The sequence below is a fragment of the Varanus komodoensis genome, unplaced genomic scaffold, assembly GCF_004798865.1.
Source record: "Varanus komodoensis strain SLA01 unplaced genomic scaffold, ASM479886v1 scaffold7_1, whole genome shotgun sequence".
Taxonomy (NCBI): Eukaryota; Metazoa; Chordata; class Lepidosauria; order Squamata; family Varanidae; genus Varanus; species Varanus komodoensis.
Window position 1 is genome coordinate 17,822,889 of NW_025336479.1, and position 25,107 is coordinate 17,847,995.

Below are 25,107 nucleotides of genomic sequence, written 5' to 3' on the forward strand. Positions count from 1 at the left end.
TCCCCAATACTCCCCAAATACCACCCCAAATTGAAAGAGCAACAATTAGGGAGAGCTACCAGAAAACAGGAACAGTTGAGTAGATAGACAAGAGAGAGTCCTTTCATTCTCTGTAACAAAGGGAACAGCAAACAAAGTATTATGCATTCTTAGCTGCAGGTCTTTTCAAGCACTATTCAGTTTCTAAGGAGACAAAGGCATTACACACAGCTCAGGCTGGCTCAGCTCTGGCTGGCCTCCTTGTTCCTCATGCTGCATGCATGTCCTAGAATGAGGAAGCTTCTTAGCAAGGATGCTGCTTCTCTTTTTCAAACAACAATGATGGCATTGGTGAAATTGTAAAGGGGTTAAAACTGTACAGTTATAGTAAGTTTTCAAGTCCTGAACATGTATGGCTTCACTGCAATCGTATTCAACAGGGTGACTGAGACTAAGAAGTTGGCATGAAGCATACAATTTGCCCTAAAGTGAAAACAAGAGTATTATGTCTTTTTGTTGACATAAGAATTATAAAACCTCCTAGAAAAAAAGGTTCAGGATTATTCTTTTAAAGCAAGGCCCCTCAACATCGTTAACTTAAGCCAACTTTCAAGAGGTAGCCTGACAGCAAAAACAAGCCTTATAGTCAAGATAGCACCAGCATTACATTTCCTCATAAAAAAGAATTATACATCTCAGTTAGGTATGGATACCTGGAAGGCACTCCACAGACACAGGAAGATGCAGAGAGGTGGCTGTGTGTTCTTCCCCTTCATAGCAGAAAAACTACAGCCCTGGACAAAGGGGAGAGGCTTGTAATCAAGAAAACCAAATGAAATACAATTTCCCTCTCCCATCAATGTAGCACCATTTCTCTTTTCAGTTCACTCCCTCCTCTCTGAGTGAGGGTTATGCACAGCACAACCTGATTGAACATCTTGGTTGCAACTAGTTACACCTGTAGGGCCAAGTCTGTGGAGAAATTTGTGCTGGAACTAATCCAAATTCTATAACAGTAAAACTGTTCTAAAACATGCCATTAGAACTACTGGAACAGCAGATTTGTGACATAATGCAAAGTTTACGTTTAAGACCTTTCTCTAAAAAGCAAAAAAACAAACAAAAAAATCTTCAGATGTGTTCTATTAGAATAGAAGCTATTATAAGTTTCATCAAAAATGGAGTGTGATAGGGGAGGCACCCAGAGTCATGCCAATAATCAATATGCAGGACCTTCCTCAGGAAGCTGAGTTTCTCACTGCCTTGTTATTTCTTTATTCCTCTTGTCAAAAGATACATGGAATTGTTTTATATTTTTTCAATCACATGCAGGCACTCTGAGTGTTGCTGTAAGCTGGGTTAAGAAAATGAGCCACTGCTACCTTCAAGACGTGTTATTAAAAAAAAAAGTCAAATCACTTCATATTATGAGTTAAAGAAAAGGAATCTTATTCAGGTCTTTAGAGTCAAATCAAAGACCTGAATAGATTCATCTATTTGATGATTAGCAATTAGTTCCTATCAGCCACAGTATCCCACAGAAAAACTGGTTTAAATACTAAGATTTTGGCATTAAATGCAACATACAGGCCTAAAAAAGGTCAGCAATAATACTGTATTTATCAAATACAGACATTAGAGAAAACAGCAAAAATTAAGTAATTCTAAGTTGTCTTTTCAAGTCCTGCAATTAATACCATAGCCAGAATTGCACATGGTGGCAAGGTGCTTGGAATTCACAGTAAGTTCCCCTTTCCATTCAGTAAACACCACTCCCTTTTAAAAAGGCAAAAAAAGAATTATGAATCATCCTCCCTCCACCCTATTTGTTCAGGAGCCAGGAGTCACCTGTCTATTACTTCATAATTCAAACATATTTTGAAAACATCAGATTCCTTTCTTATGATGTAAGTGATAACACGATCAATTAAGGCTTCAGTTTGATACACTGAAACAACAAGTCATATTTCTGGGTAAAATACAGAGGGGTGCACTGTGGAAGGGAACACATTCTATCAGAAACAATTTAATCTCTGATAGTTAACACATGAGTGAACTTTTTAAAACACACAGGAAAAGTTATCTTTAAAAAAACACATTAAAATAGCCTGCAATTTTAGGTAGAAAAAAAGTACAACTTTTTGAATGTTAAAATAGGATAGAGATCACTACTATTTTTTTAATGTAACACTAGAAAAAATCATTAGCAGTATGTTAGCAGTAGGATTTGGATAGCAGCTGTTCTAAATAAACTTATGCAGGTGAATTTAGAACGGAGGGCTGAAACAATTACTTTAGATCCCTATCAAGCAACTGTATCCTGACACAATTTTTATTCTGACAGGAAGCACAGCTGCCCCAATCTAGTTTGGATATGGAATATGGAATTTGAGAGGTTGGAGGCCTTTAACTCTCCCCACTGTGAGCCCAATCCAGATATGTAGACCTGCACCTCACCCAAAGTAAGAATTAAGGGAGGAGGAAGATGTAGCAATCTATTTTGGCTCCAGGATACTTGGCAGAAGAGGGCACCGAAGACCAAAATACATGTACTGATCCAAGGAGCTTTACCTGCTACATTTCTTTATAAGGTGTTTCTGTTGTTGTTGAATCGTCAGAACAAACACTAAAGAAATGGATGCACTAAATGATGAAAGATGGTCACTTTCCTGCCTACCTCAAAGAGGGTTTCTTGTATGCTGTACATCAGTTGCTGCTACTGTTACTATCCTCAACAACCACAAAGAAGCAATAAAGCAGGCAGGTGCTGAGGTGAAATAGAAAGGAGCGGTTGTAATGGTAAGAGGAAACATGCACATAGCTATATATAATAATGAAGATGTTTCTGTTGGCACAGCAATTATTGGAAGTGGTTGGGAATGTACACAAGCGTGTCTACACAAGCAACACAACTGAAGAAAGTGGATAACCCAAATGGAGAAAAAGCCCCAAACAGGTGAAGGAACCTGAGAATGCAGAGCAGGCACACAATGTTGACAGAATGGGTGGGGGAGATGAAAAGCAGAAAGTGGCGGGAAGCTCTTGAACATAATCAAGCCACAGCCACACTGCAATGTTTTGTGGCACGGTCCCACTTTTAAGTTTGTTGCACAGAATCAATGGTTAAAATGCTTGGAGACTGGCAGTCTGTACCAGGACTAAGAACATAAGCACAACACTCCAGAGGCTCATTTAATACAACATCCTCTTTCCCTCCTTGGCTAATTAGATATGTCTGAAAAGCCCAGAAGCAGGATATAATGGCAATGGCTAGCTAGGGAAATGGCGCCTCTGACCTGGAAGCAGTATATGGCTGCCATGATGATGATGAGGAGGAGGAGGAGGAGGAGGAGGAGGAGGAGGAATCATGTGGCAGGAGCAGAACTGTAATTCAGGCATTACACTTCACATGGAAGCACCCTGCCCTCTGACCTACACTAGAGGAACTACAGTGACAATCAGTTAAAGGGTCACATCCTAGCCATGTTATGTGCCTATTATTACTGCTTTTCCTCCACATGTATATAAGATTTATCTTGAGGCAACCCTATAATTGGTAGGATACAACCTTACTTTCTGAATACTCTGTATTTGAGAAATAGTGGCATATATGACTGCGCATGGACTCCGGGGGATGGTGGAGGACAGGAGTGCCTAGGAATGTTGCCCATGGGGTCATGATGGGTCTGACATGACTTTACGACTAAATACAACAAACGATGGAGCACAGGTCAAGCAAAGTTTTGCACTACCGAGCTGCACTCAGTTTTTCCACTTCTGTTGTATACATTATCATGTGATGGGTTGTTCAAATGTTTTCAGTTTGAAAAACTGTATAATAGGAAATAGTTCATCATAAGCTTATGTCTCTGGGTGTTCAGCAGCTTGTTGCTTTAGTCTTTCCTTTCTTCTTGTCAACTGCCCAAAGCAACATACCTGGCATAGTGGAGCAGGGGTTTTGCAGGGACACTGCTCAAGCACTTTGTAGGGAGGCTGACAAACTGCCCCCATATCCTGTTCTCTTTGTGAGCATCACAACATGGGGAGGGAGGGGTAAAAGAAAAACGACCCCCCACACATTATATTCTGTTTTATTGCAAAGTGACCTGGTTTTGCACAGACAATTAACACCCATTTGCTTTACAAAAGACCTGCTCCTGGTGACGGTGAAAACCGCTAGAACTGGTTTCCTGATATGGATCAGCACAGCTACCTGAATTTTTGGACTCTCCTTGGGGGCATTGCCATGAGGACTGTCACGACCGGCGCCTGCACTTCAAAATGTAGCGCTCCACCAGTTAAGGACGCCTGTAAGGAGGAGCTGCAAGTGCGGTGCCCTTTCTCCATAGAGAAGTGGCGAGTAGTCCACCTCCAAGACCCGCTCCCCGGAGGGCCGTCATGGCGACAGTGCATCCGCACATGGTCCTGACATTTCGCGTGCAGAGCTTGGCACTGTCTTCCCACCCAGCTCTACGGCAGGCCTCGCCGGAGCAAGCGGGAAAGCCGCCGCCGCCGCACAGTCTTTCTCTTGTGACCGGCTCAGAGGCTAGCAGAAGCCGAGGCACAGCTCTGCCCAGCCCGCCAGCCTCGGGGCGTCAGCCCCAAGAGCCCTGAGGACTCCCCACCGCGAACAAAGACCCGGTGGGCGAGCGCCCCGTCCTGCGGCTCCTTCACCCACTTTCCCTTGCAAAGTCCCAGCCCTGCCCTTTCATGCGCGGGGGGGAGGGGGGCGGACGGGACGGTGCACGTGCAGCCCCGCTCCTCCGGGCTCGGCCACCCCCAACCTGGCCGGGGTCAAGACTGCTGATGACTCCTCGTTCCTTTCTGGCTGCCTGCCCTGGGCGGCGGCGGCGGCGGCAGGAGGAGGAGCTTGACTCCAGCGCGGCCGTGTTTACAGTAATAGCCGCCGCCGCCACATTTTTTTAAATACAGTTGCTCCTGCTCTACTACTACCTGCATTACAGTATTACCGGCAAGCGGGGAGGAGGGGAGGAACGAGCCCAGGACGCGGCGGCGGCGGCGTTATCGCCAGAGTCTCACAGGTTGTAGACGAGCGAGAACTTGGCTGGCTGGCTGGCTGGCTGGCGAGCGGCCGCGCGTCGCTGGAGGAGCGGGTGAGCTCGGTCGCTTTAAGGAGCGCCGCTCGCTCTTAGCTGGGCTTCTGGAAGCGGCTGCTGCGGCGAGGCGATGGAGAAGTGAGAGGGAAGCGGCAGTGGCTCGTGGCGTCTAGGCGGGGACGGCCATCCGCGCTCGCCCGGGCTCTGGCGGAGCTCGCAGTACCTGGAAGAGCCTCCTCCCCAGCCAGCGCCGCTCCGCTCCCCCGCCCCGGCTGAGCATGCGAGTCCCCCGCCGCCTCGTCGCCGCCTCGCTGCCCGCCGCGGCCCCTTGCCCCGACCCGCCGTGCCAGCTGCTAGGCTGGGCGGGGGGTTACTGAGCCCTTTGCATGGGGCCGCCGCCGCCACTAGGCTCGGTCCGTCCCGAAGATGCCCAGGCAGGAGCTGCCTTTGCCCGAAGGCTGGGAGGAAGCTCGCGATTTCGACGGCAAAGTCTATTATATCGACCACCGCACCAAGACTACCAGCTGGGTTGACCCGCGGGACAGGTGAGGAACGGCGCGCTGCCGGAGGAAGCGCCCAGCCGGGAAGGAGCTCGCTCGCTTTGCGAGGGCAGCAGGTGCACAGAGAGGGCTGAGCTCTTGTGCACGACGTGTGTGTGTGTGTGGGGGGAGACTGGGGGGCAAAAGGTGCGCGAGAATCCACGGCTGCCCTCGCCCCTCCTCTGCTCACGCAGAAAGCTGGCAGCCTGTGAGGGGCTTGAAAATCGGGGCCAGGTCGGCTCGGGCCCAGAAACAGTGCTAGGGGCCCCTTGGAAGATACGAAGTAAACTACGAAGTAGCAAAGGGAAAGGCTTCTCTGAGCATGTGCAAGTGCTTTTCCCTCCACGCTTATTTAAATAACTGTAGATTGCTCACGGACATTACGGAGCAGGGCTTTCAAGGAGACCTTGCTTTGCCAGGAACAGACTTAGCTCTTACCTGTGAAAGCTTTCCAAAAGCCCTCTCATTTATTAATGCTCTTACCGCTTGGGCCACGTTTAACTGCATTTACCACACTGGCACGTCAGCAACCTGCACAAGTACAATGCTGGCATTGTAAAACCAAATATGCAGGTGTTTATATGTTCATAACCTTTCTCCCTCCCAAGAGGTGAGGGCAGGACACATAGTTTTCCTTGCCCCATCCCAGTTTTGTCTGGCAATTACCCTGTGAAGTAGGTTAGGTGGAGAAAGAGTCACTCCCCCAGGACTGTTGTACTTCATGTTTGAGCAGGGTTTGAGCTTTCGCTCTCCAATCTAGCACTGCGGTTGCTGTTGCATGGTAACTTTTAAATGTTCTCACTCACATGGTAGATGCTTTTAAATGTGTTGACTTTATGTGGAATGCCTTGCATCTAGTCTGTGGGAGCCCTAGGCTAATGTGCTTTGCTGCAGGAAAGGTCTGTTCCAGGCACTCAGACCACTACTGACTTATCACATGATTTCCTTTGCCATTTCTACGTCACACCTGGAGTCTGAGATGTTATTCTGGCCTGCTGAGGAAAGCCAGCACCTCATTTACTTTTGTGTGTGACTGCATGCACCAGTGAAGGCCTGTCCTCTAAAACTGGGTTATAGGTTTGCACATGATGTGCACAGAGAAATTTTCTAGGGTCATATCCTCGAGAAATCCTCAGGACTTTTGCATTTTTATTATTGTACCAAAAGTATTGAAAGTGAGTACTGGCACTAAGCTCTAAGGTGTTCCACTCCTCTGGCAGCCTATCTTCTGCCTTAGGTCTTTATTAATTAACGGGTTGGAGGTTGTAGTTGATGTGTAATCACCCATATCTTTCTGCACTTTGCACAGTGAATTCTGACATTTGAATGTGCTCCCAGATATTTATGCAAATTGCATGACTACTGGAATGATGCTAGGCAGGACTAGCTCCCTCCTCCATTTTTTAGACTTGTCAGAACATAGAATTCACCTGCTCAACTAAAGGTGTGTCTCGGGAAACTGGTGGAATCAAACAGGTGTATAGAACTTGTTGGACTCCTCAGTTCCTGCAGGTTGAGGCGACCAAGTAGTTTTGTTGCTGTTGCTGTTTAAGAAACTGCTAAATCAGAAATTGCCACCAATAAATGTATTGCATTATGACTTCTTAGAGGCCATTGTCAAGTGGAACTATCTGAAGTTGACCGATCATCTTGTTGATTTCACAATGCTGAGGGTGGGGTAACATTTTTTTTTTTCATTGCTCTCCTTTGAATATGAGTGCTACTTGGTGTGGCTGTAGGTGCATACTTGTTTCTCCTTGCTTCAACTCTGAAATATTTTCTACTTAAGTAAACCAGTTACTCCTCCCTGAATCCCCAGGCATTACTATTCTTTCTGTTGCCACTCCAGACCTCCATTCAGAAGATCCCAGTTATCAGAACAATATAAAATGCTCCCAGATAAATAAGGCTCTATAAATACAGTTTCAATGTCAGTTCTAAGTATGCTATTATGGGTGTAAATCTGTTTGAAATCATTAGGAGATAATTTCAGGTACATATAATTAGAAAATGGCAGGAATGCTGGGATTTGAGCCAAACAAGTTGAGTAGTAAGAAATTGATCGCTAACAGCACGGTAGATTCTTTGCTCTTTGTGAACAGACTTTTTAATCTGGTTAGAAAGTTGTGGCAGCTATACACAAGCAATTTGGATGTGTAAAATTTGTTGGTGCCTTTTTTGGTCTTGTCACCGTACAAGGTGAAATATTGAAATATTGCTACCAAAGGAATTCATTAACACCTTGATTTGATAGAAGTGGGAGAGAAACTGGATTTAATACATCCACTTTTTCCTCTCTCATTGTTTCACTTTCCCAACACACATATGCACATACGAGCACCATGTTGGGTGACTTTTACACCCAAAATGATTGTGTAAGCAGGCTTCAGGCTTGAAGGAGCTACAGTTGTTTTAATGCAACTGTAAGAGTCAGCTACCATATGCAAAATGATGGATCAGTGAATGGTCTACTGGGATGATCTGCACATGAAAATACAAATCTGTTGCTGATCAGCTCAGATTGGGGATTAATGACAACATGACTGAGCAGGAATTTCCTGTTATAACTTTTGTTAAATAGTTGGAAATGAAAAATTCCTGTGGATCCACTAAAATCACCCAGCAGACTACTAGTAGATCCTAACCTAAGTTCTGTTAAGTTGTACTAGGGGATGCATGGGTAACAACAGAGCATCTTTCCTGTGTTTATAGTCTGTGCTAGTTTGTTTATCTCAGCTTATCAGAAGGGAGTTGAAGAGGCTTAGATAAGATAACCGCAAAATGAGGGTTTTGTTTTCTAGAATTAATACATTCTTAAAGGTTCAGGAGCAACTTAACCCAAGAAATGTACTTACGAGATTTCTAAAGTTATTGTTTCATTTTCTGCTCAAAATTTCAATTGAGATGACACCAGTATGTATCAAAATGTGGCTTCCACTGATATTTTTGACTAATAAAATGACTAAAATTTTATCCAGCTTTGTTTTATATAAAAGCTTTCTGAGTTCTTTTCTGTTTTCTACCTCAGCATGCTATCTAAGGATGGAGATGATTCTTGAGTTAACAGTCAGATGTTCTATTTTCAGAAATGGGTGATCAACTATTGCATGTTTGTTCTTTGCAGCAACCCTTGGAAGGGTCCAAGATGCAACCTGAAACTTTATATGTACCTGGTAGAACCTAATTTGAATGTCTGCAACTTCCTCCTACTTTTGATCTTATGACTATAACCTCATGACTTGAAGATCAGCCACTTTTTCTTCTTTCTCATCTTCTGTTGTTGTTTTTAACTGCGGAAGAGTTCTGGGGAACTCGGAAGCTTTCAGAGTATTTTGTGACCATTGAGTTAGTTTCATAAAATATTATAATAATTATTTGGGAAATTTTGCTTTGTAACATTAGGAATCAGGTTTTTTTATTGGTTGCCTTTGCTTCTGATGAACTGTTTGGCTATGAAAATAAAATAAAAAAACGTTTTTTTGGAACTGTAGCAATGCTACAAATGTAGCAATGCTTGCAACTTCCAGATGATAAAATCAAAATGTAGGTAATCTAGTTGCTTTATTGTTTTTACGCTGCAACATTATAATGAGGTGACAATGCTGTCCTATGCACATCTGCTAAAAATTCAGCCCCAGGGAGTTTATTGGTACTTACTCCCAGGTAAGTGTAGGACTGCAACCTTAAAGGTTGAAAGCCTAAATTTTAGCAAAGGCTGGCTGAAATCAGTATGTTTAAAAAAATAAATATTGCAAATGGAGGCTTTAGTAACTATAAAATATTCTGACACAGAACTAAAAATGTGTATTTTGTCATGCTGGACTGCTCTTCCTTCAATACCAATGTCATTCATAAAACCATCAAAAACAATTCCTTAAAACCTACATTCTCCTACAGTTTGTGTGTGTGTGAACACATTCCTGTGCTATTCTGCTTTCTTTGCTGTCTTGGCAACAAACTGCTTCTTGAGTCTATGTATATTAACTGATGTTGGTTTTGCTTAAGTGTACAAAATATCATAGTCCTAGCCTCTAAATTAACCAGACAGAATATTAATATATTGGTGCATTGATGTGAGTGATACAGTTCAGATGACCTACACAGAATGGAATCTTGCACTGAAGATGGGGTGTTGGCTGAGTTGTTTCTTTCCCAGTGCATCTTTCTTGGCTCCTTTTGACTTTCCTTTTTTATCCATTTTCCCTGGTGTTTTGAACTCTGTGGTGATTTTTTTTTGAGAGATTATTCTTATGTGAACTGAAAGCAGTAAAATCCCTGGGGATGCATATACAATACAATGTGCACTTCAAATAGCATGTCTTTGATTTTTTTTTAATGCAAACTATGTTGGCAACAAGACAAGAATCAAAAAGAAAAATGCTGAGCAAACCAGGATTCAGGGTGATCTGTAAACCATCCCAACCACTCACCCTTACTGTGCTTGGACATCACAACAGTCTGCACCCAGCAAGGATAACTGTGCTAATTAAGTGACTCACAAGTGGCACACACAGGGAAAATAAGCCATGGTGGCTTATTTATAACAATGCTAGATCTGTGATCATGCTGAATGATCATTGGCTCTGAAGTTATACTCAGGATGGGTTAGAAGAAAGGGAACAATAGGTTTACTCTAGAAAATGGAACAAAGGCTTAGGGAAGCTCTTTGCTACTTGATTAAGGCGAGCTGGCTGTACTGTGGAGGACCTATTGTGCAATAAATAATCATTCCCAGGTATATAAACCAAAAGACATCACAAAGGTTCCAGGTTGCATTAAATCTGCTGACCTGTCTGGTGGATCGGAACACTTCAGGACTGGGCTGTATTTCCCTCCTAGGTTCTGAATTGGCTGCTTTAGGGGCATTGTCAAGGTTTTCCTGGTGGAGTGATAATGTGGCAGCCAAGAAAGCATTTGCATGAGCCCATGACAGTGACTCCCTTTGCTCTAATCAACGCAGGAAGCATGTTCACAATTATTCTTGCCCCTCCGTAGCCATCCCGTGTGTTACTGTTGTTCTTAGCAGCCTTCCTTGACAGCACCCTCCTGCCCAAGTTCTGGTGTACACAGGCCTACTGCCTCTGATACTGGAGGTGGCATATATCCATCAGGACTAGCAGCTATTGATAACCTTCTCTTCCATTAATTTGTCCTTTACGCCTTTAAAACTGTCCAGATTGTTGGCCATCAATATATCTTGTAGAAGTCAATTCACTAGTTTAATTATGCACTATGTAAACAAGCATTTTATTTTATCTGTCCTGAATCACCCACCCATCAGGTTCATGGGATAACTTTGTGTTCTAGTGTTACAATAAAAGAAGGAGAATGTCTCCCTATCCACTTTATGCCATGCATAATTCTGTACTCTTTCATCTTGCCTTCTCTTAGTTGCCTTATTTTCTAAGCTAAACACTCTTGTTTGTACCATTTCCTCATAGGAAAGTTGCTGCAAACTCCTTAATTGCTTTAGTTGCCATTTCTCTTTTTGAAGCTTCACAATGTCATTTTCCTGGATGAGGTGACCACATAGTAGACAGTATTCAAAGTGTGACCATAGCATAGATTTGAATCAAGGCAGTATGATCTTAGCAGTTTTATTTTCTATTCCTTTCCTATATATGTCTTAGCATAGGGTTTGCCTTTATCTCAGCAGCTGTGTACTGAGGAAACATTCCCATCCAGCTGTTTCCTTTTTTTGGTCAGTCATTGCTTGCACATCAGCCTGTACTTGGAGTTGGAATTTTTTGCCCCAACATGCATTACTTTACATTTGCTTACACTGAAACACACATGCCATTTTGACTCCCATCCTCCCAGTCTGAAGAGATCCTTTTGGAGTTCCTCACAAATCCTTTGGATTTAACCACCCTAAATGGTTTAGTGACATCAGCAAACTTGACCACTTCATTACTCACTCCTATTCCACATCATTTATGAGAAATCTGAAAAGCATTGATTCCAATATAAGTCCCTGCAGGATCTTCCATTTATGTCTCCCTCGGGAGAATCTATCATTTATTTCTACTGTTTGCTTTCTGTTCTTTAGCCAGTCACTGCTCCATGAGTGGACCTTCCCTCCCCCATTTCATCATTGCTTAGGAGTCTTTGATGAAGGACTTTTTCAGAAGCCTTTTGGCAAAGTAAACAATATCTACAAGATCATTGCGGTCCACGTGGTTTTTGACACTCTGAAAGAAAGATTAATGGGACAGGGCTTACTTTTCTGGAAGCCATGTAGATTGTCTCAGCAAGGCCCAACCCTTCAATTGCTTATTATTATTATTCCCTTTAAAACACATTTGACCAATTTACCCAGAACAGGTATTAAGCTAACTGTCCTGTAATTTCCTGAGTTCCCCCAAATCCCTTTAAAAATTGATGTTACATTGGCCATTCTCTAGTCCTCTGATTCAGAGGCTGATCTTAGAGACCTATTTTGTGTAAATTGCACATTTTTTGTAAGGAGGTCAGGCATTTCATACTTAAGTTTAAGAGCTTAGAGATGGATACCATCTGGGCCTGGTGGTTTATTAACTTTAAATTTGTTGTTAAGGTTGAGAACTTCACCACCACCACTGTCTGCCTCAGTTTTTCAAGCTGTGTTCCTAAAAAATCATTTTAGTTACAGGTATTTGTCCTGTATCCTCTTCTATGAAGACAGATGAAAATAATTAATTCAGCTTCCTGCAATCTCCTTATTCTCCTTTTCACCTTCTTGATTAAATATTGCTTTCTACAGCTTTTTTTCCTACTTGATACCTTGTTAGAGTTGCCTAGGTAACTTAAATGTTTTAAAACTTTATATATAGTTCCTCAGGGCTTTTCTTCAATTAGTTGAGACTTACAAGTTATACACAGCTTTTAATGAGGCATAATCAAAAGGAAGCTAATTTCTGGATACATAGGGAACTTTGCAACCACAAAGATTTGTATTTGTTTCAGATAAGGGCTTAATTGGAATATTTTTACTCAAAACAAAGCAAAGTGATACATGATGGTATTCTGGACAGTGACAGTTATGCCAACATACAGTGTGGGCAGATGTTTTGAATTCTAAGCATCTTTATATTTTCAAGTTCCTGACTAAGGAAACAGAAATGTTGACAGCTATTAGTTAAGATGGCTAAGGTAAACATCTTCATACTTGGGATTCCTCTGAATGCAGTTTGCCAGAAGCTAGTGGAAAAAGGCAGAGTAGTTTTATAAATATATATATTTTAAAAGGACGACAACGGCCCATTTTCTGAGATTGTGTTCTTCAGAGGGCGGGAGTATTAGTCGTTGCCAGGTTCTTAATAGTATTCATATTCTTGACTGTCACACTGAGATAATGGAATGCATCTGTGTTGTCACCAGTTTCCACAAACCAATGCCTTTAGACAATTTCTCTCTTAAACACACTGTTCAGGAATGCTCACCAGCATTTACCTGTTCTTTCAATATTGCTCAATCTATATGTTAATTCCTTCTAATCTTTTCTGACCTTGTTATCAATGCAGCATCTGCAGTGAAGCAGAGATTTCAATTACACTTTAGCAATAAAACTCAGCCTTCATTTATGTAGCCTCTGTCTTGCCAGCCAATGATGGTTGCATTTTTTCCTGTGGCAACAATAACAATATGTGACACCACAGCATAAAGTGCACTCTTTTCACACATCCCACCTGAGACATGCGCACCCTTGCAGTAGTGTAGTGATTGGCCCAGTGGGATGACACCAGATCTGTACTGCAAGAAACCAGAGCATCTTACTGGTCACCTGACATAATTCTGGCACCAAAACCTCAGTCTAGAGCATAATTGTAATCTAGTTGTTGTCTGGTTAATTACTGGCATGCCCTAAAATGCTACATAGACTACATTTGTAGTATGTTTTTATTTAAATAAAAAAGTTCAACCTAAAAAAAATGTCAACCTAAAATGCTACATAGACTCCATATCTCATGTGTATGTTCTGTTGAATTGCATCTGAGAAGAGTGGGTGCTTGTCATTTTAACCTATACCAAACAGATTAAAGGCTCTAAGTTTTTCTCTAACGTGTCTTCGTTTTCGGTTTTTCCTAGCTAGTAAAATAGTACATGTCAAAAATTGAAAGGAGACTGGAGTGGGAGAAGAATGCAACTAATTTTTCATATGTTTCCCAAGGCTCTTAAAAGTTTTCATTCAAAACTTTCTGCCATTTAGTTACAATGAAAAAATTTGAATATGTAAAGAGAAATATCAGTGTCAAGCTGCTTTTGCTGCTTTGAACAGATTGAGCAACTTTGTAGAGTGAAATTGTTAATCTGTTGAGTGCTTAATGTGTGTAAAGGCTGGCAATCTGAAGACCAGTTTTTCCTGTGTGTCCTCAGGTTAGAAAGCCAAGGATATAATGCTGCCGTAATGCAGCCTTCTGAATAGCAAAGTATGTTGGAAACTTTTCATACTGCACCTCCATGCATATACTGGGATTATGCACACAATATACCATGGGTCGATGTGACTAATATTTAAATCAACATGTGCCGTCCTGAACATTCAGCCCCCAAACATGAGCTTTCATGAACCCAGTCAGTGGGTGTTATGCAGGTGTTAAACAGGCTATGGGTTCTGCCAATGTTGTTGACCCTCACGTAGCCCCTGCTGACTGGGTTCTCATGACATAGCAACCTACCGTCTGGGGTTAAATATTTAGGATGATGCCCACAGGTACTGCCATGGGCAGCTGAGGGATATTATGCAAAGCCAGTTACTGAGTGCTGATGAATTTGCAGTGAATACCCAATGAAAATATGTTGCAAAAGCCATGATTTTAGTTGTATTAAAACTACAGTAGACACAATTTTAATACAGTTTAATTCCTTGAAACTCACAGCTTAATATAAAGAGAAATTCATGTTGGAAGAGGTTTCTTAACATTTTGAACTTTTAGAAGTTACTGAGAAGTTTAACAATATTCCCCTTTTACCCACAATCAGTTTCTCATTTTACTTTCCTTTTCTTATTTCTTGTCTCTTATTTTTCAAATTTAAAATATGTGGCAGAAATAATAATCAAAGCACTCTTTTTCTCTGCACTGCGTTTTGTGATTCCCTTGTGCATGTGCACAAATGAACCTGCCCGTTCCAGTTTCAAAGTTTAACTATCCTGCAGGAATGACTTTGAGTAGCATTCCTTCAAGTGCAACTCAGGGTCTCTTCATTGATGTGAAATGTGCAGTACTGGTACTTAGCAGTAACTTAATCCATCTTCCACAAAAGGCTGGATAAGTAGCCATCTTTGGCTAGTGCTTGTCTGGGGCGGGCGGAGTGGGGGGGGGGAGATTCACATGAGTGCAGTTGGGGTTGTTGTTGTTGTTGTTGTTGTTGTTTTTTGCTTCGCTGCCAGTCAAGAAAGGGCAACAGCAGGCATCAGATTGGGAAAGTCTGCAGCTGCATAAGCTCCAGTTCTGCCAAAAAGAATAATGAGAGCAGTCAAGAAAAGGAACAAAAGCAGAGGAGAGATGCCCCACATCTCCGAGATTTTTTCTTTACACTCTGGTTTTTCATTTGCAAATCAGCAGTGTTCTGTTTGTTGTTTGTGCTTCTCACTGCACTTTTTTCTACTTAACCTCTTTCTTTGGAAACTCTCATCTTATTTTGCCAAATTAATTGCATTCCGCTGAAGCATTGGTCAATTGCCAATTACAAACATGGTGATGATGATTTCTAAGCCTTATTTACAAACTGAAACTTTGTATTTAAAATTAAATAATTTATCTATATAACTCTTGGACACTAAGCAACAGATGAGACAGGAAAATTATTCACACCCGTAAATTCTTTATGAGTGTACTTTGTAATAAAAATAGTAGATTGTGTTCATCTGGATGTACCCTTTTTTAAAACTACCTAACTCAAGAACTGGCACTTATAAAATGGCAATAGGAATAAAATAAAAGTAGAAACGATATCCAACAGAACTTACACATTTTTACAAAAGATAAAATCCAGTGTTGTCCACCTGCATGATCTGGGGTGTACCCTTTTTCTATGGTACAACATTTATATTTTTCTAGAAGGCCTAGTAAAATATAAATAAAAATGGGAAGGGTGTGTGTTTAAGGTGCATAAAATAAGTCGGCCAGGGCGACTTATTTTATATGGTTAACTTGTTTTATATTTTTATTGTACAATATTTTAATTGATATATTTGTGAGCCGCCCCGAGGCTTCGGCGAATGGGGCGGCATAGAAATTTTCTAAATAAATAAATCTACTCTTCCAGAAGAACTAACAGTGAGTCTTCTATCAATTTAGACATACTAATACTATGGCAGTTGCATACACCTTGTTACGTACATATGGTCAGCCACTTGTAGAAGTAGTTTTCCCAAGAGCTGCAGGAACATTCCTTACACAGCAGTGGAGAAAACTGATGGGTTTACGTATTAAGGCAATCCATGGTGGTGGTTTACAAAGCACCCATGAAGAGCCCAGCTGACAGGCATGCTCAGTGTGGGTGCTTAGCTCTCTCCCTGCCCCTCATTCCCCCTTAGCTCTCCAGTGATGTCTCTGCAATCCCTCTCCCTTGCAGCCTTGAAAGGAGCTGCTTTAGGCATGCTTGCTGCTTTGTCCCTTTAGTTGTACATTTATTTATTTTCAGAGATAGAAGAGATCACTTAACTGTCAGCTTCCCTGGTCTCCATTGGTGAAGCTGCCAGCTCCTTCTTCAAAGTGCCACAGCAACACCATAGAGGGGGATTGCTCAGTTTTTTAAATTTAATTTTTGTACACTTAAGCATCTGTGAGGAACAGTTCAGGCTTCCTTTGGGGCCTTTTCAAGTCAGTTCCTGCTCCCCAGTGGCAGCAAATTTCTTTCTTCCAAAGTGCCCCACAAAAGTTTGAACTTCTCCCTCAGCTTTCTTTGATGGGTCCAAGAAGCCAACCAGGCAAAAGCGACCTAACCTGGCAAGGCTCTTCTTCTGCTTTTGTGGGATTTTCCTACCTTCTCAGTAAGATCCTCAATTTTTCAAGTTCCTCCTCATTTAGTGCCCACTTTTGCACTTTCCCATAACCTCTAAATATGTCTTAGTCTAAATCCCAACATCCCCCTCAAACTTCCCATTTTACAAGGACTCTACATTTTGACAGTTACCTGTCAGCAAACTTGATTTTCCCTTGTTACCTCTGTGGTTGCCAGACTCTCTTTCCCAATCCTTGGCAAATTTTTGTTTTCAAATGATGGAAAAGATATGGAGAGTTGAAAACGACTCTGATTATGGCGGGGAGTGGGGGAAGATAGTGCCAGCCAGCAGCTGTTCCTGGCATAAACCAAGTTGCTTGCTTGTGCAGCAAGTGGCTTGCTTGTGCAGGATCCGCAATAGGTCATGCCATCCAGGGGAAAAAAGCCCTAGACCAGCCCATAGTCTCTTACCACGGGTGGTTTTGAGGGGAGGAACCCTACCCACAGTCTGTAACCCATTCTGGGTTTGCATGAAATGACCAACTATTGACTGTTCTTGTTGTTTGGTTGGATTTCCTATCATGTCATGTGAACCCAGTCAATGTATTTGAAGTTACAACATTAAATTGTGCAGAAAATCCAGCACTGAATTTTTATCTATCTCCCTCTTCATTTTACTTAGTCTTGAAAATGAAAAGGGAAGAAAGAGTGAAATAAATTGCTTAATCAGGGTTAACTTATGAGAGTCCACAGCAAGACTGAGAGGGCTTCCATCAGAAAATCCAGGCTGCGTCAGCCAGAGCTTGCTCAAGGATTTGTCATCTTGTAGACCTGTAGCTGTAAACTGCAGTTTGGATCCACATGATCTTAAGAGTTTGGTCCTCATCAGTGTACATGCCAAGGATTATGAAGCATATGACAGTGGAGGGAAATGAAGTGAAGCGAAGCACAATGCAGAATTTGGATTTTTGCCATATTATTATAAAACATTTTAATTACTTTTTATCACTTTACAATAAAAGATTTCAATGTAGTTATAAGAATTAAAACCAATCAATTAAAAGAACAATACATACATAGTATGCCAAAGTTCGGAATATGCTTAAATGTTTTAAGATGCTTTAAAATGTCTGGTTGAATAAAATTGATGCCAGATCTCCCCGAAGAGGACATTCCACAATTGTGGTGTCCCTGCCAGAAGAGCCTTTTTCTTTTTCTCTTGGCAGAGCAAGCCAGGCATTATGAGGCTGAGACACTGGGTAATAGGGAGCTGCAGGAAGGTATTCTGACCCAGAGAGGCCTGACCGTAGGAGCCACGGGGTTATGTGTACAGGCTTTTGTCACCTCGAAACTCCATGGCATGGGACATTTTTAGACCTTAACTACTGATTGCAGAACTTCTCTCCCTGGTCCTCCCATACATTCTACCCTATCTCTGATTGGCTTTGGTAAGAATATTTGGATATGAATTTTGCCCCTTCAATCTATTTGGAATTTGATACTGAAAGCTGCTGATACTTGGGCATGAAAAGTTATTCCACCATCATACAGGTATATGAGTTCTATATGACATTATGTTCTATATAGTCAAAATGCTTCCTCTTTTTAATCTTGCTATGAATTATGTCACTTCATCGTACGCTTTCTAGTCTTTCAAAGAACATTTAATAATCCAGTATAGGCTCCCAGTGTATCAAGTACTCCCCGTTTGATAGAAGCAAACCATTTGTGCTTCATATCCCTTTCATACTATATCAGTCATCTTTTTTTCTAAGCTCCAAAACTATTTTATGTGGTAACCCTTCAAGTGAGTATAGGTTTTTTCTCATGCCTTCTGTTAAGATTAACAAGGAATTCCTTTTAAGCACACAGTTGTACCAACATATTTTCTCATCCAGTTGTGTAGCCATCACATCATTTTTCCTTTAGAATAGTTAAAAATCACCACCACATACAGTTATACTGCCTTTTTCTACATGTTGGCTGGGCAGTGTTTTGGGCTGGGGGAAAAGAAAAGAAGGTGCCCTACTCAATTTGGAATTCTGTGCAGTGTTTATAACATCTACTGTAGATCTAGGACATAAAAGACTTTCACCCTCGCTTACCATGAGAACTGGGCAAGTGCAAAATAAAACAGCAGATAAAAAGCAATTTGCTGTGTTTGAACCTGTTACCAGGTAACAACTTTGTTTTATAAACCCTGTAGACTGGGGAAGGTATGACTCCCTGTGAATTGTTTATTCTCTGTCTTTACAGAATTATAACATGTTTCAGATTTCTTGAGTCCAAAGCTGTCTCATATAAGTGGAAAGCAGTGTTTAATCCATTGTTAATGCAAGAAATATTTAGCCAATTCCTTTTTACAAATATACATGTGATCTTTCTTTTTAAAAGCCAGCATAATTGATTCTCCACATCCTAGTACGGCAATTATAGTCTGCTTTCATTATCATTTTGGAACTGTAACTGCTCCTAGAATTGTCCAGTACTGTAAAAGTGATACTTCATTGTTGGCATTCCACTTGGTTACCTCCATGCTATCTAGCAGTATCTAGCAGTTATTCTGAGTTTGTTCTGGGAACAAAAGGTTTTAGGATTAGTAGTACCTTTAGTTATTCCTATTTGGAGGAAATAAGAGAAGTTACTCCTTACCAAATGTGACTCTATGCACATTGCTGTAGTCACTATAGTGTTTTCCAGTAATTGTGAGGAAAGAAGAACTAGATACTCAACAGCTATGACTCTCTCTCTCTCTCTCTCTCTCTCTCTCTCTCTCTCTCTCTCTCTCTCTCACTCACTCACTCACTTGCAGGAGGTTTTCCTCCAGAACTATAGTGAGGCTCCGTTATTTAATAGGGCAAAACTGGATGAGGAAAACATGAGGCATCTTTGCAGGTTTCAGGTGTTCTATCATCAGGCCCTCATCCCATAAGAGTATGGAAAATGTGGGTGCATGGAGGGTAAGTTGTGACTCTGCTGTCATTGGATTTCCAGCAGTATTCCGCCTTCAAAATGAAACTAAGCATGCACTTTCATGCTCCGGGTCCTATTTTTTCTGCAACTAATGCTGGGGGAGGCAGTCTTAGAAAATTGGAAATAAGACCAGGGATACCCAGCACTAAAGAGAGGTCACTTTCTGTCTTTTACACTAGGAGAGGAATTCCCACTGTTATTTTCAGTTGGTATGATGAATGGTGCATTAAGCCTGTGAACGATTTGGCCCACACATCTCCTCCAAGCACTGGGCAAGCCTTGCTAAATGAGTGGTGTGTGTGCAGCAGATACAGAACTTAATGGGCACTTGGAAGAATGACTTTTCCCTCGAGTCTTTTTCTCCATGCGGAGTGAGGTATAAGAGTCCTACAAACTTTTCTGTGTGAAGAAAAGAGAATGGATGTGGAACAGACCCTCAGAGGTTTCCTGCTGTTGCAGTACTACCTTGTTAAAACCCACCATGGTGGTGTCCAAAAAAGGCGAAAAAAATCAATCAGATAAAACCATAACAAAAGTATGTTTTAAAGACTACAGTGTTAAAAAGACGTGTCTTGATCCCTTTCCTGAGCACACAGAAAGTGGGTACTGGTTGCAGAGACTGGGAGCAACACAGAAGGCACTTGCCTGTGTGCCTGCAAGAGGGGCTTCTGCAAAAGGAGGCATTCTCAAATGTTTCTTGCCTGCTGATCTGCAGAACTGATGGCACTTCTACTGAGACAGGCAGTCCATTAGATAGTTATTTAGAGCTTAAAACCATTTGCCTTGAATTGAGCTCAGCAAAGAATGAATAAGCAGTGTAGATTTTTCTCTGTTGGAGTGATGCGGCTATGATACAATGCTGACTAGCTATTGCAGTTTTCAGCACATGTTAATGGACCAGGGAAATCATAACAACTTTTGAACTGCTATTCAGAAATTCACCAAATGTATAAAGGATTGTCTTCTCCTAAAATTCTCGGTAAAGGTTAGCAGCAACAGCAGGCTTTGGTGAGGAGGAATCATTTTGAAATTTGGCACGTGTGTAGTCTTAATCAAGAAGATGGTGCATGCTGTGCTTCAAGTTGTTAGCTCTGGATCATGTGTATAATCAATAGAATTTTGAGGCTTATTTGAGGCAATTTGCAACTCACCTAAAGTGGTGCTCTTGTAATACCCACTCTCAGAGCAAATCACATTGACATCCCGGAGAATATCAATAGGATTTATTTCTGAGGATTTTAGTGTTACTCTTTGCGATTTTCATATGACTAAAAATTCCCTTGAAACAATAAGAGTTTCAGTGATACAGGATAACAGATATATTTAACTATTGACATGTATTAATGTAGGTAATACAAAATGGACTGGACAATTCAAATTGCTTTCTTTCTCAGGGTCGCCATAAGTAAGAGATGACAGCACATAACAACAAGATGGAATTATTTATCTATTTATTAATTATATGTATATCCTTTTTCCTGCAAAGAACCCAACTGCAAAGAATCTTACAGATTCATCCTCCACTCCATTTGATTCTCTTCACAATCCTGTAAGTTAGGTTAGGCTGGAAGTCAGTAATTCCCCCAAAGTCAGTGGCCAAATCCAGGTTAGAACCTGGATTTCATGACTCCCAATTCATCTCTATTTAACATTTATATACTGCCTTATCTGCTGAAAAATCATCCAGGCTGTGAACAATAAAATCAACCAATAAAACCCTGAAGCAGCAAAAACAAGAACATGAAAAACAACTCATTCAAAAAGGCTAAAATCAAGTCAGGTCATCTTTATGTGGTTAGGGATGTGTGAGGAATGAGTTTTGAGGGTGTCGTAGCCCCTGGGCTCAGCTTCCTGGCCTGTGATCCACTTTGTTGTGGCCATGAGTTCAGGGCAAGTGTGTCTGGCATTTGTGTGGCATTCGCCAAGAACTGAGCTCAGCGAGGATGCTTCTCAAGTGGTGTCCGCCTTCCATGTCCTGTGCAGCAGCCTTTCTTTGTCTTAGCAAAAATGTGGAAGAATGTTGCCAGTTGCGTGACTTTCATTGCACAACTGTTCGCAGACTTTGGCTTGGCTCTGTTGCTTACTAAGACAAGGCCAAGTGGGCAAACAAAGGGACAGATCTGTGGAGCTTCATCACAACACTATATGGTGTTATCAGTTCCATAGACATATTGGACTTTAATTCCGCATTTTCATATTGCTTGTGAGTAATATCATTCATAATGTCTTCCTCATAAATATAAACTTCAAAGTCTTCAGGTGCGGTTGCATAACACTTGTGCTTGGCTTTTCAGTTTTAGCACCACATGCTAATTAGAAGCAAAATCAAAGATTGGCTGTATCACTTCTTTAGCAAACTGTATGTCAAGGCAGGTCATTCAGGTAAAATACTGCAGGATTTATTCTTTAATGATAACATGCCAAATCTTATTTTTGGCAGCGGGGGGGGGATTTGTCTAAGAATGTTGCAAGATGTCCTTCTTAGTGGGGGGGCAGCGTTGATTTTAGGGCCATAATGATGGGAGAATGGGTCTGATGACTTAACCAAGAATTACTTTTTATTGCATTGTGTGTTTGGGTGTTCTTTGGGCTTGTCAGCTACGAAACAAGATTTCCCCACAATGTTGTGTTTTTCCTCCATTACATGTATGCACAAATTAGGGATGGTTTTCAGTCTCTGAAAAAGGTTCCATGAAGTCCTTAATAAGTTTAGCATCCTGATATGCCACTTCAAGAAAATTCCAAGCCTACACTGTAGGCATGTTTAAATGCTATAGTGTGTGAGAGATAAGGACAGCGATGGGTGGCATATAGTAAGAGGGGGATCTCTCTCACAGAATATGCAATGGGAGAAGGGGGCACGTGGGCTGGTTATGCCAGTGCAAATGGATGGGCTGCAGCAAACATGAGTATGGCCTGCCCCTGCTTACATTGGTAACAGAAGGTAAAGAAGCTGCAGAGTTGCTTCTGTCAGGTCTGAGCTTTGACAATGCTCTCCGTTATGGACAAGGTTAAAATGGTTGATAGATGCTGTCAGGTGTGTACCAGATGTGCCCATGCAACTTCAAAAGCTGCCAATATTGATGAACAGAGATAATTCCAGGAAGAGTTGGCAGATGTTCCAGGCAGGGGTTTCCTTAAAGCCCTTCCTGCTGGAGCCCAGTGATGAGTTGCATGTTGATAATGTTAAAACCTGAGTGCTGCATATTTCATATCTATACTCATGACTGTTACATGTAGCCCAAATTCTCTGTGGGCGCTAAAGTTTTGGAGCTAAAGTCTGCTTCAGAGTTTGAATAGATTATTTAGAACCTCAACTGGTTGTGGGAGGCTCTGGGCTTGGGACTTTGGCTCTGCCTAGCTTCCTGTCTGATTGCAGGCCAAAGAAGGATGATCCTTCCTACCAGCCGCAGTGGCAAAAAGTGGTCTTGAGGGAGGCCCTGGATACGTGAGGGCCAAGCAGGAGGAAGATTCCACAGGTTAAGAGATGTCTCCTAGACTGTGGTATTAACTCAAGTGGGTAGAACAAAGATGTCCTCTTAAATGAGATATATCCTTCTGGGTCAGATTCTTCTGTCAGGGTTGGTCATCAGAAGAGGAGCTTCTAGAATATTTCCTTACCTTGATACTTTGTGGATTCTCATCTGCCTTGAGTTCTGTTTTGTTAAAGACTTTGGCTGGGCATATTATTATGACTTTGTGGGGATCCTAGCTTTGGAACTTTCTTGTAAAGAACGTAATGTGCCAATAGCCTCTGTTTGTGTTATTTGATGTACTGGTGTCTATAGATGCTGTAAGTTTTGCTGTGAGCTCTGGAAAGCTGATTTGTGTAACTTGATCTGCTGCAATGAAGAGTTCTGTTGTTATTTGTGTTCTGTGTTAGGTTACTGGAGTGTGTCATATAATTGGGCTTTACAATGGATGCCAATTTTTTATTGGTTGAAAAAATTGGTAACTTAAAACCTATGCTTTCATTTGCTTTGTTCATTTAATACAGCCTTGAATATGCATGGCCATTGCTTGATGAAATTGCAGAAGCCAGAATGATGGATAAGCAGGAATTACTATAGTCTAGAAATGGGGCATGTCCTGTACAGATCTCCATAGCTAGATGAAATAGCAACAAATTAGGTTGTGTGTGTGAATGTTGTTAATTTGGATAATTTATGAATTCACAGGTTCATTTGAACTACCCTTGTGCAGGCTTTTTAAAAATAGACTAAGGCACAAGCACAATAGATGGGATCGTCATGTAGGAACAGACATATGCAATCAGATGAAACTTACCTTTCTGCATCTAACACCCATATACAGTCTAGGAGAAGAATGATACTGGAAAAACTGACTTCACAATAATTTCTCTCCAGGTTGCATAACCATTGTTAATAAGGTTGTGTGTTTTGGCTTCCCAATTCTAACCATGTTTGTTTCAAACCATATGAATTGCTCCCTAAGTGAAGGTGTTTAGCTTTCATGTTCATCTTATAATACAGTGTACTGATAGCACACTGAAATGTTTGGGAAGTGGCATATTCTACAGATCAGTTGTTGGTGCTGGAATCATTCCTCAGATCTTAATCATATTAGCATGGGATCTTATATCTTTAAAAAAAGCAGTTAAATAAAATAATGTGTCCCCTGAACAAACCAAATTGAAAAGACATACTTCTGAACTCAGTTGCAGTTGTAATATGAAAACAAAATCAGTCCTTATAAGCCAAGTTCTAATTAAACAACAAAAAGAGCTTGTTGCACAGTGGGCTTCCCTGGGAAAGGAATTCTAAAGACTCAATGCAACTGCCAAGAAGGCTGTGCTCTGAATCGCAAGCCCATCTTACCTTCCGAATGGAGAATTTCTCTTGACAGTCTCGGGAAATGGACAGGATATTCTCTACTGGCCTGCTCAATTACCTTGTCTCCAAATGGATCACTATATAATGCACTGTAGTTATTCTCATCAGTCTAACCCAAGGATTATCTATTGTAAATCCCTGTTTTAAGAAGAGAAGCGATATTAGAAACAGAACAGGGCTCTCTGGGCTGCTTGACCAATCATGATGGGAAAGGGGTATGATGTGGGCTTATTTGTTAGCAGCTGTCCCTACCTCCTTGGAATACAATATTAATATTTATCTAACTGGACCAGCAGCAGGTTTGGGCTCCTTCACAGGAACTGTTATGACACAGGTCTTCAAATAAGTAAACTCTATTGGTCAGACTCAGATCAAGTTTCCTTACATTCTGCCTAGAGTTTACACTCCAGAGGTTTCCCACTCTTAGCTGTGTAAGTGTTCCTCCTAAATTTCTTATTTTGGATGTTGTGGTACAGCTGAGTCTGCATAGCGTAAGCAAGCTTACCATGCAAGAGTTTTTAGTTCATTCAGAAGTTTAGGAAAACAGACTTATGATGTGTATCCTGTTTTTGTTGAGATTGATGTAGGGAATTGAAAAAAAAATTTTTTTTGGAAAGTAGGAAAGGGTGAGTAAACAAATAGCATAACAGAGATGGGTATATAGGAGACCACTTCTAATTTTGACACAAACCGCTCTAATAGTGGTTAGTGAGGTGGAATTTTAAGTTAGTACAAAAGTGTGAAAGAATAGCAGAAGAAACCAACCCACAGGAATGGCCC

General features: G+C 41.4%; 1 protein-coding gene across 1 annotated transcript in view; it reads left to right on the plus strand.

The window, feature by feature from the left end:
* The first annotated feature begins 5,428 nt into the window (after window positions 1-5,428).
* WWC1 (WW and C2 domain containing 1) overlaps window positions 5,429-25,107 on the plus strand; it is a 106,355-nt gene continuing 86,676 nt past the window's right edge. Inside the window, exon 1 of the mRNA XM_044453940.1 lies at window positions 5,429-5,581. Coding sequence (XP_044309875.1) covers window positions 5,463-5,581 — 119 coding nt within the window. The 5' untranslated portion in view covers window positions 5,429-5,462. The remainder of the gene's footprint in view (window positions 5,582-25,107) is intronic.